This window comes from Ahaetulla prasina, chromosome 8 (genome assembly GCF_028640845.1).
Source record: "Ahaetulla prasina isolate Xishuangbanna chromosome 8, ASM2864084v1, whole genome shotgun sequence".
Taxonomy (NCBI): domain Eukaryota; kingdom Metazoa; phylum Chordata; class Lepidosauria; order Squamata; family Colubridae; genus Ahaetulla; species Ahaetulla prasina.
This window is the reverse complement of record NC_080546.1, coordinates 49,199,598-49,214,998: the sequence shown is the minus strand read 5'-3', so window position 1 is coordinate 49,214,998 and position 15,401 is coordinate 49,199,598. Positions and strand designations below refer to the sequence as shown.

The 15,401-nt window shown below is 38.2% G+C and overlaps 1 protein-coding gene across 1 annotated transcript in view; it reads left to right on the top strand.

Moving 5' to 3' along the window:
* The window catches only part of FGL1 (fibrinogen like 1), a 34,584-nt gene extending 19,481 nt beyond the window's left edge, over positions 1–15,103 (top strand). Inside the window, exon 9 of the mRNA XM_058192606.1 lies at positions 12,519–15,103. Coding sequence (XP_058048589.1) covers positions 12,519–12,678 — 160 coding nt within the window. The 3' untranslated portion in view covers positions 12,679–15,103. The remainder of the gene's footprint in view (positions 1–12,518) is intronic.
* The last annotated feature ends 298 nt before the right edge of the window (positions 15,104–15,401 follow it).

The window sequence follows — 15,401 nt, the reverse complement described above, 5'->3', positions numbered from 1 at the left end:
TGAATTTCACAAAATAGTCACATTATTTGAATCTGCACTGGTTGCTGTTCAAAGTGATACTTCTATGGATAAAAAAACCCAAGCCATTTCTTTTTAAAACTTGTACTGTGTCCTCTGACAAAATCTACCTTTTCCCCACTTGCATATACAAACATTAGCAGCATCTAAATCCCCAACCTCAATTATGCATGCAGTAACCTCACATTAACTGAATTTTGGGTCACATTAAATGTGACCTTGATAGCAGTCTCCAATCTGCACTAAATTAAAAAGTATGGGTAGCCCTCAATTTATGACTGCAATTGAGCCCAAAATTTCTGTTGCTAAGTATGACAGTTGTTAAGTGAATTTTGTCCCATTTTATGTCCTTTCTTGCCACATTTGTTAAGAGAATCATGATAGTCGTTAAATTAATAACAGGTTATTAAGTGAATCAGGCTTCCCAATTGAATTTGCTTGTCAGAAGGTCACACAACCTCAGGACACTGCAACCGTCATAAATATGAGTCAGTTGCCAAACATCTCAATTTTCATCATCTGACCATGGAGATGCTGCAACGGTTGTGTGTTTTTCAGTGCAGTTGTAATTTTGAACAGTCACTAAATGAACTGTTGTAAGTTGAGGAGTACCTTTATTTGAACTCCCGCTATTTGTGAACTAATATTTTCCATGTTAAGCTGCAATTTGATGCTCACTAAATTGAACATAAGTTGCACTAATGTAAGAATGTTATTTCTCAACCCACATGTGTAGGATTGTGCTGCAGCAAAGAAATCTATTATACTTTGTTCTTATTATAATGACCACAAAGGAAACTTTAGTAAAGTGTAATATCATGTATATTTCTTGCTATATTTTCTTGTCTTTCAGGGCTTTATATATTCTCAATAAATTGAACTGTCAAGATCTTTTTTTGACCATCAGGCACAGCAAAATAGTTACCAGTCTTTTTCTCCCTCCTTTAACAGAGATGTGATTCCATAAGAGTAGTTAAACTTCTCAATCATTACTGCTCTTTGCTGCAAGACAGCAGAATCTCCTCCTCTATGCCATCGAGGCAGAATTCTGTCAATTTATATTTTAAAATTTTCAGCAGTATTCAGCAATAGCATATAAATTTACATTTATTGGTTCATGATTATCTTCTTAGGGCTATCACTTAAATAGTTTGACATGAATGGGAAGATTTTCTAATTTTATTTTTTACAATATTTGGATTTAATATACATTTATTGTTTTATAATTATATTTAACTTTGCATGTTGGCCATAATAATAATAACAACTAATTTTTATCATGATCATTAACATGCTGAGAGCTACTGGCCAAAGTATTTAGAAAATGTAACACTGAAGAAAACTAGTCCTTCATAAGAAATAGTATTTTAAAAATTCAAGAAACGTTCATATATTTTTGAAAGAAATTGGAATGAAATGCCATCTCTGGTTTGACCATCCCTCAGATGAGTTGTAATACTTGCATCACTCAGATGAGTTGTAACCAGAGGTGGGTTTCAGAAGATTCTGACCAGTTCTAGAGATCTGGTAGAGGAAATTTTTGAGTAGTTCGGAGAACCGGTAGTAAAAATTCTGACTGGCCCCACCCCCATCTATTCTCTGCCTCCTGAGTCCCAGCTGATTGGGAGGAAATGGGGATTTTGCAGTAACCTTCCCCTGGAATAGGGTAGGAATGGAGATTTTGCAGTATCCTTCCCCTGCCACGCCATTCCCATGAAGCCCACAGAACCAGTAGTAAAAATTTTTGATTGTAACACTATAAGCAGGTTTGCAGTGAGTTAAGAAACATTGTTTGTTTCCACACACTTGTTCTTTTCTACAGTATTCTGCATGGCATTAATCACATATAGAACATAATAATCAAAAATGACTTTTAAATAGTTGCATTTAAAGTGTACTCATGCATTTGCAAGTCTAAAGGAACTTTGACATTGCCAAAATAATAATTGTCAACACTGAATTTAAAAGTTTGCACAATATAGCAAAGAAGTATATTTACATAGCCAGTATAACAATATGCATAATTCTCAGGGAACAAGTTGTCTCTTATGATTTGAGAGCTATCAGATACATTTGAAAAAGTTCTGCCACTTAGAAGCAGCTTCAGTGTTCTCTTTTCTTTTGTTCTGGATTCTTCTTGTTTGGCCCTGTCTACCCGGTTGTTATAAACACAAACTCTTGCCAATTATTGCAAGCATTTTGCAATACAGTTTGAGTTGGACTGAGGTGTAGCCAAGTTTACTATGTGAAACAATATGTTTCAGCTCTCATCAGTGCTAAGTTGATAAGGAGGAGGAAATGAAACAATGTTTAAATCCTGTTTTCAGTGAAGTCAAAGCTTCCACTGACTTCAGATGGGAGTTTGTCACCGCTGAAAATAAAAGAATCACATTTATTTCTGGTGAATCATTATGGAATATACTGCACTGCAACTATTCTGAGTCAAAGAATAATAATTATAAATGCATTCTTCCAGCCCTCATTATGTAGTAAGTTTTTATTATTAGTTTCAAAAAGAATCAATTATATCTTGGCAATCATTCTGTAAACCTATCATAATAACCCTTTTCCTTCTAGACTTCGTTCTACCCTACTTGGGGTTGGGTTTTCCTTAGAAATAATGAAATTAGAATTGCTGATAGGAGATCTTGGCGAATGACATGCAGCTCAAGAACCAAGCCATAGACGATTTGGTACATAAAAAGGAAGATTGAAAAAAATGTACAGCTCAGTGCTAATGAATTTAATGGGGTTTTCTCCCACCTAGAAGAGTATATTGGATTGCAATCTAGTTCAGATTTTTTATTTTTATGGATTCATTATGAATGGGTACTCACATAATTGGTCTATGGATAAATTACGGTATGCGCATGGATGGAAGGATGAAGTATTATGCTATGGATACTTTTTAAACAAATACAGTCTGCTGAAGTACTGCCTAACAGGTTTTATATATGGAAAATGTGCATATCCTATATATCTCAGAAATACGCTTCCATCACAGAAGGAAGGAAATGGCTATATTTCTGTTGCTGAGAAACTGAAATAACTGTCTTGTATTTAACTGCAGACATAGGCCAATTGTATGTGCTGAACTACAAAGCATTTTAACTATGGAATTGATTATAATTGGATTATCATTCAGTTTGATTTTGATAGCATAATGATTCACAATTTCAAATGCTACAAAAGGTATATCCCTTGTTTAATGAAGCCAAATAATCCAGAGAAGCTTAATCCAATGAGATGAGCACAACAGTATTGTTCAAAAATGGTGCTTCTTAGCACCATTTTATTGGTGCTAATTCTTAACAATAAAGACATTTGCATTAAGAGTGTTTCTCTCAGAAGAAATGTTTTGTTCCACCAGTTGACACTGTGCAGCAAAGTAGATAAAAACATCCAAATGTAGTTATATAATAAAATAAACTCTAGCCACAAAAAATTATTCTACAGTAAAAAGGACTGCTTTTTCTTTTTTTCTTTTTTTTTACAACTTTCTCCCAGGTTTCAAACTCTTTTCCTTGCAAACTGATCAAGAAGGCAGTGGGAAAAATCAATAACACTGCAGAGGATTCTAGTTGAAATTGATTATTAGATCCTTTCTAGTCAGGGCTAGTGAAGGAATATAGGGACGCGGTGACTCAGGGGCTAGGACGTTAAGCTTATCGATCGAAAGGTCGGCAGCTCAGCGGTTTGAATCCCTAGTGCTGCCATATAACGGGGTGAGCTCCTGTTACTTGTCCCAGCTTCTGCCAACCTAGCAGTTTCGAAAACACATAAAAATGCAAGTAGAAAAAATAGGGACCACCTTTGGTGGGAAGGTAACAGCCTTTGGTGTTGAGTCATGCCGGCCACATGACCACAGAGACGTCTTCAGACAGCACTGGCTCTTCGGCTTTGAAACGAAGATAATTACCGCCCCCTAGAGTCAGCAACGACTAGTATGTATGTGAGAGGGGAAACTAGTGAAGGAATGGAAATGGCACTGAATGTTCTAGTTGATTATCTCTGCTAGGACCTTGATATGGGACAACATATCCCTTTTGATCTTATTAGATCTCTGTATCATGTCCAGTACCATGAACTATAATATCCTCCTGGGCCACCTGCAGGAGAAGGGAGCTGGTGATATCGTTTTATGGTGTTTCTGCTTCTACCTTAGTGGATACTTCCAGTCAGAGTCATGGGGAGGTTTATGATCAAGTCCCTAAAGTGTGAAGTTCCTCTGGGTTTTCCTCCAAATTATTTAATCTAGTAATAATAATAACAACAACAACAACAACAACAAACAACAAACAACAACAACAACAACAACAACAACAACAACAACACAGTTGGAAGGGACCTTGGAGGCCTTCTAGTCCAACCCCCTACCCAGGCAGGAAACCCTATACCATTTCAGACAAATGGTATCCAACATTTTCTTTAAAATTTCCAGTGTGGAGCATTCACAACTTCTGCAGGCAAGTTGTTCCACTGGTTAATTGTTCTAACTGTCAGGAAATTTCTCCTTAGTTCTAAGTTGCTTCTCTCCTTGATTAGTTTCCCCCCATTGCTTCTTGTTCTACCCTCAGATGCTTTGAAGAATAGCTTGACTCCCTCTTCTTTGTGGCAACTGTTGAGATATTGGAACACTGCTATCCTGTCTCCGCTAATTCTTCTTTTCATTAAACTAGACGTACCAAGTTCCTGCGACTGTTCTTCATATGTTTTAGCCTCCAGTCCCCAAATCATCTTTGCTGCTCTTCTCTGCACTCTTTCTAGAGTGCATGAATATACATGAATGAAGTGAGTCATTCTGTGGTTCAAGCTAAAATGGTTCAGGATAATATTGTTAGTATGCTGATGATATTCAGTTATACATCACTATCATGGGCTGTGCCAAAAAGTTTCTGAAGTCCTGAATTGGTGTCCAGAGACTGTGACAGAATAGATAGTAAACCAAGTCCAGATTAAATTATTGAATGAAGCAACTTGTTATCAATAGATATCAGCAACATTAATAATAACTCTGGATGAGGTCACGTTTCCCCCAAAGAAGCTGGTTGTAACTTGGGACTTCTCCTGGATTCTCAGGTCCTGCTTAAAAAGAATGTGGAGGCTGTGACCGGGGTCCATCTGGCAAATGTTAATTGACATTATCAGGAAGAAAATGCCTTGATGAGGATAAATAAACTTGGTCATTGCTCAGCTGGAATACAGCAAAATATATATGCTGCCTTCTGATTTTTACTTGTTTACATAACTTATATGACTGCCTGTCTCACATAATGACCCTATGCTGTGGCAGTAAAAACAAGAATAAAAACAAATCCATTCTTCCCACTGGGCTCCTGACTCAATCCCCTTTCTAGACCAACACTTGGGGGAAGAGCTAGGGCTTCACAACTATCTGAAAGGATACGGTTCCCTCCCTTGACTCTCAAGTGGCAGGTTATTCAAAAGTCTGGGACAATACAGAGAAGGCACATCTGTAAGGTCCCAAAAGTTGCCAGCATTTATAGAAGGGGACTTGGAACATATCTGACCTAAATCAGTAGATATCCTTAGAAAGAGGCAGCCCCACAAACAACCTGGTCTTGTGCCATGAGGATTTTAAGAGATCGTCTTCATCATCATCATCATCATCATTATCATCTTGAATATCACCCAGAAATCATCTTGAATATCACCCAGAAAGCAGCTGGGAGCCAGCACAGCTCACGCAGCAATGGGATAACAAGAAGCTATAGCTACTCAGCTGCAGAAAATGCAGTAGCGAGACTCCTGACAGGACAATTCCATCAAGTCAGAATAACACTAATTAACTAACACTAACACTAATCACTTCAACACTGCATCGTTTACTATTTCAGTAGGCTAGTACTATTTCAGTGAAATGTGCTATCACTTTTAAAGTCCCTAGTGGTGCAGCACATAAATACAGAATGCAATACTGAACAAAATTTAATCTGGTCTGGTCTTAAAAAAGGTGGCCCTTCCTCTTTGAGAAATTGATGGGTTCTGGACCTGGCCTTCTGGGTAGGATAGTTGTTTTGTACTGTATCCCTCTTCTCCAAAGGTACAGTTATTTCCTGCCCACTGAGGTTTCATAAAACTATCTAAAGCACAGCTATTTCAGGTCATTTGGCTTTTCAGTTATGAGATTTTTCTTGTTTATGTTTTTTAAGCAATGGAAATGTTTTGTCAACTCTGAAGCGAACCAGGCATGTTTCACACTTCTTGTTTGTGTTTGACATTGGGATAGGCTATAAATATTAATAATATAATTAGTAATCTAACCAGTATTTGCTCATTTTTTCTAGATAAAATGTTTTTATAATATGCACATTTTTTCACATTAGTCTTGTTAGCTAATAATACAATATTGCCTATGAGATGTATAAAGCTTAATATTAGTCCAGTCTTTAACATAATTTACACAAACCTATTTTCATCTCATAGCGATTATGTTGGTATTGTTATAAAAATTTGAGCAGATGCAGTGAGAACATAACTTCCAGAATTCCCGAATAAATCTTCCTAACATAACTATCGCAAATCCACAATGGCAATATATGTGAAATCAGATTTGCTAGATTTGCTTCATCCTAATGTATCATGATCAGAGGCTTTGTATTCTAGAGGTGAAGATCTGGTATCTCTTTAAGAGCCAATGGCATGATTATTTAATGTGGAGATTGTGCCATGCAGCACCGATGCTCTATGCTTGAAAGAATGACAGTTGTCCAATTATCAGTTCTTTTCTGGGTTTCTTTTTAAAACCATGCTTTTTGTTGTGAACAATGGAGCAGTGTTTGTGCAGGCACAAAACCAGCAAGCACAGACAAGGGTAAGCACTGATCACAGGCCATTATCACATATGCACATGGCAAGACAATGGAGTTCCCTGGGCTGCTTTGTCAAAGATGCCTACCTGTTAAAAATCAGATCACTGGATAATAAGAGTCTTCTTTGGGGTTTTAAAAACAGAGAAGTAGAAAAGATAACAATGAAGCCTAGCTAGATTAAGGCTTCTGAGGTTTAATGTGTGCTGGGGACACCACATTGTCCTAAGTGCAACTTGTTAAGCTTTGGTTTAGCATTGCAGCTACAATAAATTATAAATTTGTTGTAATCAGTCATTGAGTTTGTACACTCTACAAAATCAAGCAGGTTGTATTATGATCTAGTGCAGAGGTGGGCAACCTGAGGCTCTAGAGACTTATACACAATCTGTCACCCCCATTTTTGTGATATTCAGAGACATTGTTGAATTCAGTTGCAAAACGAGTGGTTAATTATAATGGCAAGAGTGTGTTAAGTTTGTAATTTATTTTTAACCTAATGTTCTGTTTGAGTCATGCTTGACTTCTGGGGACTATGTTGTCATGTCCATCAATACAAAAACTGGTTTACAATTGTCTCTTCCCAAGATGTCTCCTTTCCAGTCTAGCTTAGAGCTTTAGTATTTCCTAGTGATTTCTCATCCAAGTACTAATTAAATCCAATCCTGTTTTGTTCTTGCGATAGACTACTTCTGCTAATAACTTGCAAATAGAATCCTGGCATCATGGAAAATTCTTTGTTACTACATGATCCTTTAGAACTTCTCTGAAAGTTCTAAATCCAGCCTCTGTCTGAAGATCTCTTTTTAAAAAAGCTCATCACTTTCTGTGATATTTCATAAGTGAGAATATTCCTCTTGATGAGTAGCATGAATTCTGTTCCATGTGGGTTTTGTCCAGGGGTGGGTTCCATTTATCTTTACTACCAGTTTGCAGTGGGATCGCGTGCGCACGTGCTCGCTTTGCTCGTGCATGCGCAGATCATCTATGACGACATCCGGGTGGGTGGACAGAACCAGCTCCCGGTTTTATTACCTGTTGTGTATGCTCTCATTGGTGGGAAATTCCAGCAGGAAAAGATTCAAATCCTATTGGTTGTCACCTGGCTTCAGGTGTGTATAAAAAAGGAGCATCCTGCCTGTATCTTTGCTAAAGTCTCACTCTAAATAAAAGAGCTGTCGTCACTGGTCTGGTCTCAGGTCTCCTCCTTACCCCAACCTAACATTGGTGACGAAGGTGGGATAGGACGACCCAAGACCCTTCCGAATAGCCACTGGAACAAAGGAAAGGTTCCAAAATGTCGAAAGCAGCCAGCAATCTGAAGCCATTCAATCCAGCGGAAGAATCAAGGGAGCTGTTCATGACAAGGTTCGAATGTTTCCTCGAGGCAAACGATAACCATGGGCTACTGGACAACCGAAAAAGAAAACTGTTCCTCCATAACTGTGGACAAACAGTTTTCCGAGTAGCGGGGCCCTAATGGCTCCATCCCTCGTCCAGGTGGTCGACTGGACTACCCTGAAGGACATCCTACGCGCCCATTATGCGCCAGCTCCATCAAAATTTGCCCAACGATACAAATTTTGGCAACGATTCCAGCTAGAAGGAGAGTCTATAAGCGATTTCGTCGCCGCACTCTGACAAGCGGCATCCCTGGGCAATTACAGGGCATTCCTAGATGACGCCCTACTAGAACAATTCCTGTGCAGAATCAGAGACATCACCCAGCGGCAGTGATTACTTTTGAAACACGACCTCACATGGCAGGTCGCAATCAAGGAAGCTAAGGGATATGAGCTGTCCAACAAAGCCGCTGTGAACACGCAGCATCCTGGGATAAGCAGAGCCCCGACAACTGCCCCAATCCACCACGGGACAGTTCAAAGCAAACTACCAGAAGTAAGCTCATCGGAGGCCGGGGACGACGAGATCAAGGAAGCGGAGGTATTCCAAACAAAGCACCTCCCCAGAAATCGTGGGTTCATGTGTGCCAGATGCGGGGGCAAGCACCACAGGAACAACTGCCGTTTTTGTGATGCTATCTGTCGCCGCTGCTGGAAGAAAGGCCATCTGGCCCATGTTTGCCGGGCTACGCTGCCAATTCAACCTTCCCGCCATAGAGACCGAATAGAGAAGAAGCGATTGGGCCCAGGGGACTGGCAGGAACGGATTGATACCTTCCTAATGGCCCAACATGGCACACCATGTCCAGCCACGGGCATAAGCCCGGCTGAACTTCTCATGGGACATAAACTGAGATGCACCCTTGACCGCCTCAACCCCAATTACTCCCTTGATGGGTACCAAGGGGGAGGAGAGGGCATCAGGAAATTCCAAATAGGGGACCTGGTTTTCACAAAAAATTACTCAGTAGGCCCAGCATGGATAGCCAGCCAGATCACAGAAAAAAACGGCCCCAAGTCATATAGGGTAAACGTGGGGAACGGGAGAATCGAACAGAGACACATTGACCAAATCTGTAAATGAACAGTCCAAAAACAACCAGGCCCTAACTACAACCAAATTGTTCCAACAGCTAACTCAAGCCCAAGAAATCCGGATGACTTATCTGAAGACTTCGGTGTCCAGCGTTGTTCTGAGCTGCCGATAGAATCCACCAACCCATCAGCTAGTAATCCACAAGGGTTTGAAGAAATAGCTGCCAATAATCCGAAAGTCAGCCCCCCCCCCCCGCCCCAATGGAAGAGCTGGGAGGAACAGAAAACACCTCCGACCAGCATGCTTCCTTCGCCAAAACTGAGCTGCGCAGGTCAAGTAGACACCGGGAACTCCCTAACTGTTTGCACGATTATGTATGCTAATTTATGCAGGTTAAAGGCGAAGTGCATTCGAGGCGGGGGGAAGAGTGTTGTGTATGCTGTCACTGGTGGGAAATTCCAGTGGGAAAAGATTCAAATCCTATTGGTTGTCACCTGGCTTCAGGTGTGTATAAAAGAGGAGCATCCTGCCTGTATCTTTGCTGAAGTCTCACTCTAAATAAAAGAGCTGTGGTCACTGGTCTGGTCTCGGGTCTCCTCCTTATCCCAACCTAACATTACCGGTTTGAAAGAACCGGACTGAACTGGGGGCAACCCACCACTGGGTTCATTTCAGGAATGATTTTTTTCCCACTTTAAATTAAGTTGATTAGTAGGCAAAAAAAGTGAAAACAATTAGTGCTAAATCAAACCAGCAAAGAAAAAAAATACTTTGGGGTTTTTTTCTTGCTACATTTCTGCTATATTGCAAAGAATATTCAGGAAGCAAAAAAGAGGAATGATAAAATGGAAAAGTGACTGGAAAAATTGTTTGCAATAAATAGGTACTTATTTTTTTAAAAGGGGCTTTGATAAAGGGATAAAGTTTAAGTATCTCTCAAAACTTTCAATGGTTCAAAATCTGAGGAGAAAAAGAAGTGAGGGTTCTAGTACAAAATATATTGTAAATGTATTTAAATTTAGAATTAATGTTTTTAAATCTTGCAGCTCCTACTTATAACTTAATCTGTATTTTTATATTTTATAATCTGTATTTATAACCTACGATAGATTTTATTTCACGATTCTTCCTTCCTTCCTTTCCCTTCCTGCCTTCTCTCCTCTTTTCTTATCCACATGCTGAGGGCAGAATGCTTTGCCTATCTTCAATATTTTGAGGGAGGGTTATACAACTTTTATTGAAAAAGAACTTTAAACAGAGTTTAAAAACTGCAGCAAACCTAAAATGAAAAATAAAAAAGGAAGAAAAGAGAAAGTGAGAAACGGAGACAAAGAAAAAATTCTAGAAGCGTCTTCCAGTCTTCTATAACAGCAGTTATTGACATAATTATTACAATTTCCACCCTCCCAAATAAGCAACTTTAATCAGTAACTTCAATATTTTGAGTTAGTATTATGAGATTTTACTTTATTTTTGTAAACATCCAAATAAACGTAACCCATATATTCCACTTACTGTGTTTCCCCAAAAATAAGACCCTATCTTATATTTTTTGAACCCCAAAATAAGTGCTTGGCCTTATTTTCAGTGGGGTCTTATTATTTTGGGGCATGTGGAGCGAGATGGGAATCCTCTTGCCATCTTGCCTGATTTCCAGCTCTGTCTCCCTAACCATAACCAGTGGAAATGGCAGGGATCGGCTCCGCATACGCTTAAATATTTTTGGGGTGGGCTTATTTTTGGGGGAGGGCTTATTTTTTGGGAATCATGGTATTTTTTGTTAATTGGCCAGAGGCAGGGAGATATTTTTTTTTATTCAGTGGTTTGTCACAGACACTAAATGATGTAATCCCTAAGAAACTCTTGCAGTTTCTCTAGAGAAGAAGATTAAAGGGTTTGATGAATCTATTCAAAGGAGAACTAAAACGATGCTTATACCATCTCTGGATAATGCCAGCCAATTGTTGGAATCTTATATTCAGACTTGGGCTGAAATATTGCCCCAGCCATTTCATCTAAAGTAGGATGGGAGCAAATAACACAACCGTCCATTTATAGTTCTAACGCTTTTTCAAAATTTCTTCTTTTTCCTTCCAACCAGAAAAAAGAGAGAAAGATGGAATAGCTGTATAAGGAAGGCCTTTATTATTATTGGTTGTAATAGGAACCCTCCATCTAGAAATATTATCAGCAAAATTGAGATATGTAATTGCCATTCATGGTATTAAACTAGTTGTACTTCATGAGAAAAAACCCCAGAATATTTGACAATATTTGAAAATGGTTGATGCACTAGATCATTTTGGATGCCTTGTATGGTTTCTTACCTATTATTATTGTTTTATTACACTAACACACACATGCAGTGGGCTGTTTACTTATTTTATGGGCTATTTGTTCATCGAGTTGACCACTGAAGAGCTCAAGGCAATCATCAGATCAAGGGTATTGGGATATATAGAGGAAATGAAATGATTTCCAGAATATTGATTTGTTTGAAAATCAATAGAACTTTTCCTACACAAAGTAAAATATATCACAATAATGATATTGTCACTATAGAACAGCTCTGTATAATCAGATTGATTCAGACCTTGAGTCATATTAGACTGGAGATGGTTGCTGGTGATATTCCTGTTAGGCCTGTTGCTAGACAGTCCTTTGATGATGAGTAGATGGTGATTTTCTTCAGATCCAGGGTCCATGTGGGTGGCAAAGGGTTAGAGGTAACTGCATACTCAAAGCAAAAACAAGGTGGAGATGAAGACAAATTGTAACCCACTTTTAGTCCGAAAGATTAAATATTACCTAGGCTTTGAGGACTAAGATCAGAGGTGGATTTCAGCAGATTCTGATTAGTTCTGGAGAACCGGTAGCGGAAATTTTAAGTAGATCGGAGAACCGGTAGTAAAAATTCTGACCGGCCCTGCCCCCATCTATTTTCTGTCTCCCAAGTCCCAGTTGATTGGGAGGAAATGGGAATTTTGCAGTAACCTTCCCCTGGAGTAGGAAGGGAATAGAGATTTTACAGTATCCTTCCCCTGCCACGCCCACCAAGCCACACCCACAGAACCTGTAGTAAAAAAATTTGAAACCCACCACTGACTAAGATGTAGTGTATAGAAAAAAAAATAGGTCATAGTTTCTACTCGCAAACAGTATGAGGAAGCTGAGATTTTGTTTGAAACTAATAAATATCTTCTATTTCTTTTTCTTCTTCTATTTCACTAGATGTCATACCGCCAACCTGAATGGCCTGTACTATAATGGACCCTATTCAGCAAGATCAGACAATGGAATTGTATGGTACACATGGCGTGGCTGGTGGTATTCCTTGAAGTCTGTTGTCATGAAAGTCAGGCCGTCAAACTTCAGTCCCAGTGTAGTTTAGCGTTATGGACCATGTTCTTCTTCTTAATCAAATCAGTCACACCTGCACTACGGCATTCACTTATTTCACTTACACAAAGAAACCATTGAGTCAAGTACAATCATTGGTGAATATATGGACACTTCGTATACAGTAAGTTTTTTTGGCAGCAATAGGGATACAGCTTGCCACTATCTTCTTCTCAGAAACTTCTTTTAACTTCTTGGTCTGATTTACAGCCCTGGCATTCCTTATGTTCCTGCACTGGAGTTCTAAACAGCTTCAATGGAGGAAATATCAAGAAATGCCAGGGCTGTAAATCAGAAGTTAGAAAGGGCTTCTGAGAGGAAGGAAACGCTATTGAGATTTTTTGAGATCAACCAAGGTTGACCAAATGCTGTCACCCCCTAACCAGATTTCATTTTTTAATCTAAAATTTTATTTGAATGAGTTCCATTTCTGGTCATTTTATGGGCATGCACTATTTACCTTCCAGCAAAACCACAATCCAAACTAGGATACCTGTATTCATCCCATTGATTTTCACAAGCTTAGGTATGCTTAATGCTTTTACGTATTTTTATTGATAAGAAAACAAATGGCATGGACATGTAAACAACTTGAGCTCTTTAATTCCACAGTCATTAGCTTAAAAAAGATATTTCAAGTCCTATTCTATAATAGCTACATTACTAGAAGATTGAAGACTTCATTTGTATTTAAGAGCATTAATTCCAACATGATTTTAACTTGACCCTCTTCACAAGCAGAATGTCAGCATTTCATACTCCGTGGATCACATGCTCCAATCGCCAACGTCCCATCTCGAGACATCACTCTGGCCACTCCTTCTCCAGATGTAGGCTCGGCCTGGCCTTGACCGGCAGGAAGAATGTTATTATGTCTAACGACCCCTTCTTCTAACTCCCCCCTCCTACTTTCCCACACATTGGAAAGTGGCAGCACGGAAGCTTCCAACCTAGTATGGCTTCCAAAGCTGACAAAGAATACAATCTAAAATATATACTGGATGAAGTTAAGTCTTTCAGATATTTTAAATTGATGACCTACAGATCTGTAAAGAGAAAATACCTCTTTTCAGATTTTCTGAATGTTTGTCCATCTTTTCTGTTACATATTATTAGAGCAGACCTTCATGTGGGTCCTTCACATCCACCAAGACATATAAAGAGAGACTGAACAGCCAAATAATACTAACATTTAATGTTGCTTTTATTTTATAGACAAAATCACCCAACATTCAAAGTGCCAGAGTGAAAGAATGATCTCTCCAGTTTAGTTAAAGACATATTTAGGTCCATCTGTATGAGAATAGAGATTCAACAGGCATGTGATACCCCGTTTAGAAGAAATGTCTAAAAATATCTATAAGACATAGTTAATATCTATTAATCTGGTAGAGATTAAATAAATTCTGTTAAAGCTTTAGGGATCCATAGTCCAAGCATTGAACTGGAGAATGTTTGGGACAATGAATCCTTTCAAGAATGACTATCTTCTCAGTCATCCCATCATTATTGTTTAAGAAATGAATTAAAGAAGGCCCCAACTTCGGTGTTGCTTATTCACTTGGGCTCCCTTTTTATATATACTGAAGCATTATAAATATTCTGAAATGTGGAAAATGATTTTTTACAGAGCTATGTATGTTTTAGTTTTATCGCACATAGTTTGCTATTCCCATGCCACTACAAATAGTTAGTCATGCTGCACTTATGTGGCTAGAAGACTGAGTAAGACTGAATTTCAGAAGAAATGAAGAGTAAATACCCAGAGTGGATAGAACTAAGTGGCTAAATCTCACATCTAATTAGGAGAATCCAATGCAGTGCTATTTGTTTCAGCCTGCAATTTATTTTTTGATGTGACTTGTAATCATTGAAGAAGAGGACATTGCAGTGAGGATATTTTCTACATAAAGCTTGATAAAGGAGCATTGCTTTTCCAATCTACAACATCACAAAAACTGCTGCAAATGAACTCAGAATAATATGTACCTTCTATTATTTCAATATGGTATACCTACTAATTGACTGATAATCATGACATCATTGGTGATGAATCACAATTTATTTGCTATTCTTGTCCTTTTTAAAAACCAAATTATTACTTAGGAATTAGTGATAATTAAAGAACGTGAAAAAATACAGGCCACTTAGAAAAAGGACAGTGTAGTTCTAATAAGTCAAAACCTATTTTGGATTAGTATCCAAAATTATCAAATTATGTATGATTCTAGACCTATTTAAATTCAAATATGTCTTTTAATATTTTTAAAGCATCACAGAAAACTTTTTAAAAAAAATGCCAAAATAGAAATGAAATGGAAACATGTAGAAAAGCAGTAACTATTTTTTAAATTTCATCTGTTTTTTGTTTCATACCATTGAAATAAAGATTATTTTAGGTCCGTTCTATTATATGATATATTGACTGGGTATTGACTTTGCATATCATTCATATAACATTACTTTAGAGACCAAAATGCCTTGTATCATAAAATCCTTATAATAGCCCCATACAGGAAAAGCAATGTTGTCATCCTTATATTGCAGGTAAAGTAATGCAACTGGTCAGCAGTACTTGTAGTATTAATCAAATCAGTTGCTAGTCAATTAATCAAATCAATGCATGAGCATCATACACTAGAATACAATAAAATGAGACAAGATACAGTGAAGTGAAATAGAAGAGCTACGCTGAGATTAAATAGAATACAATAT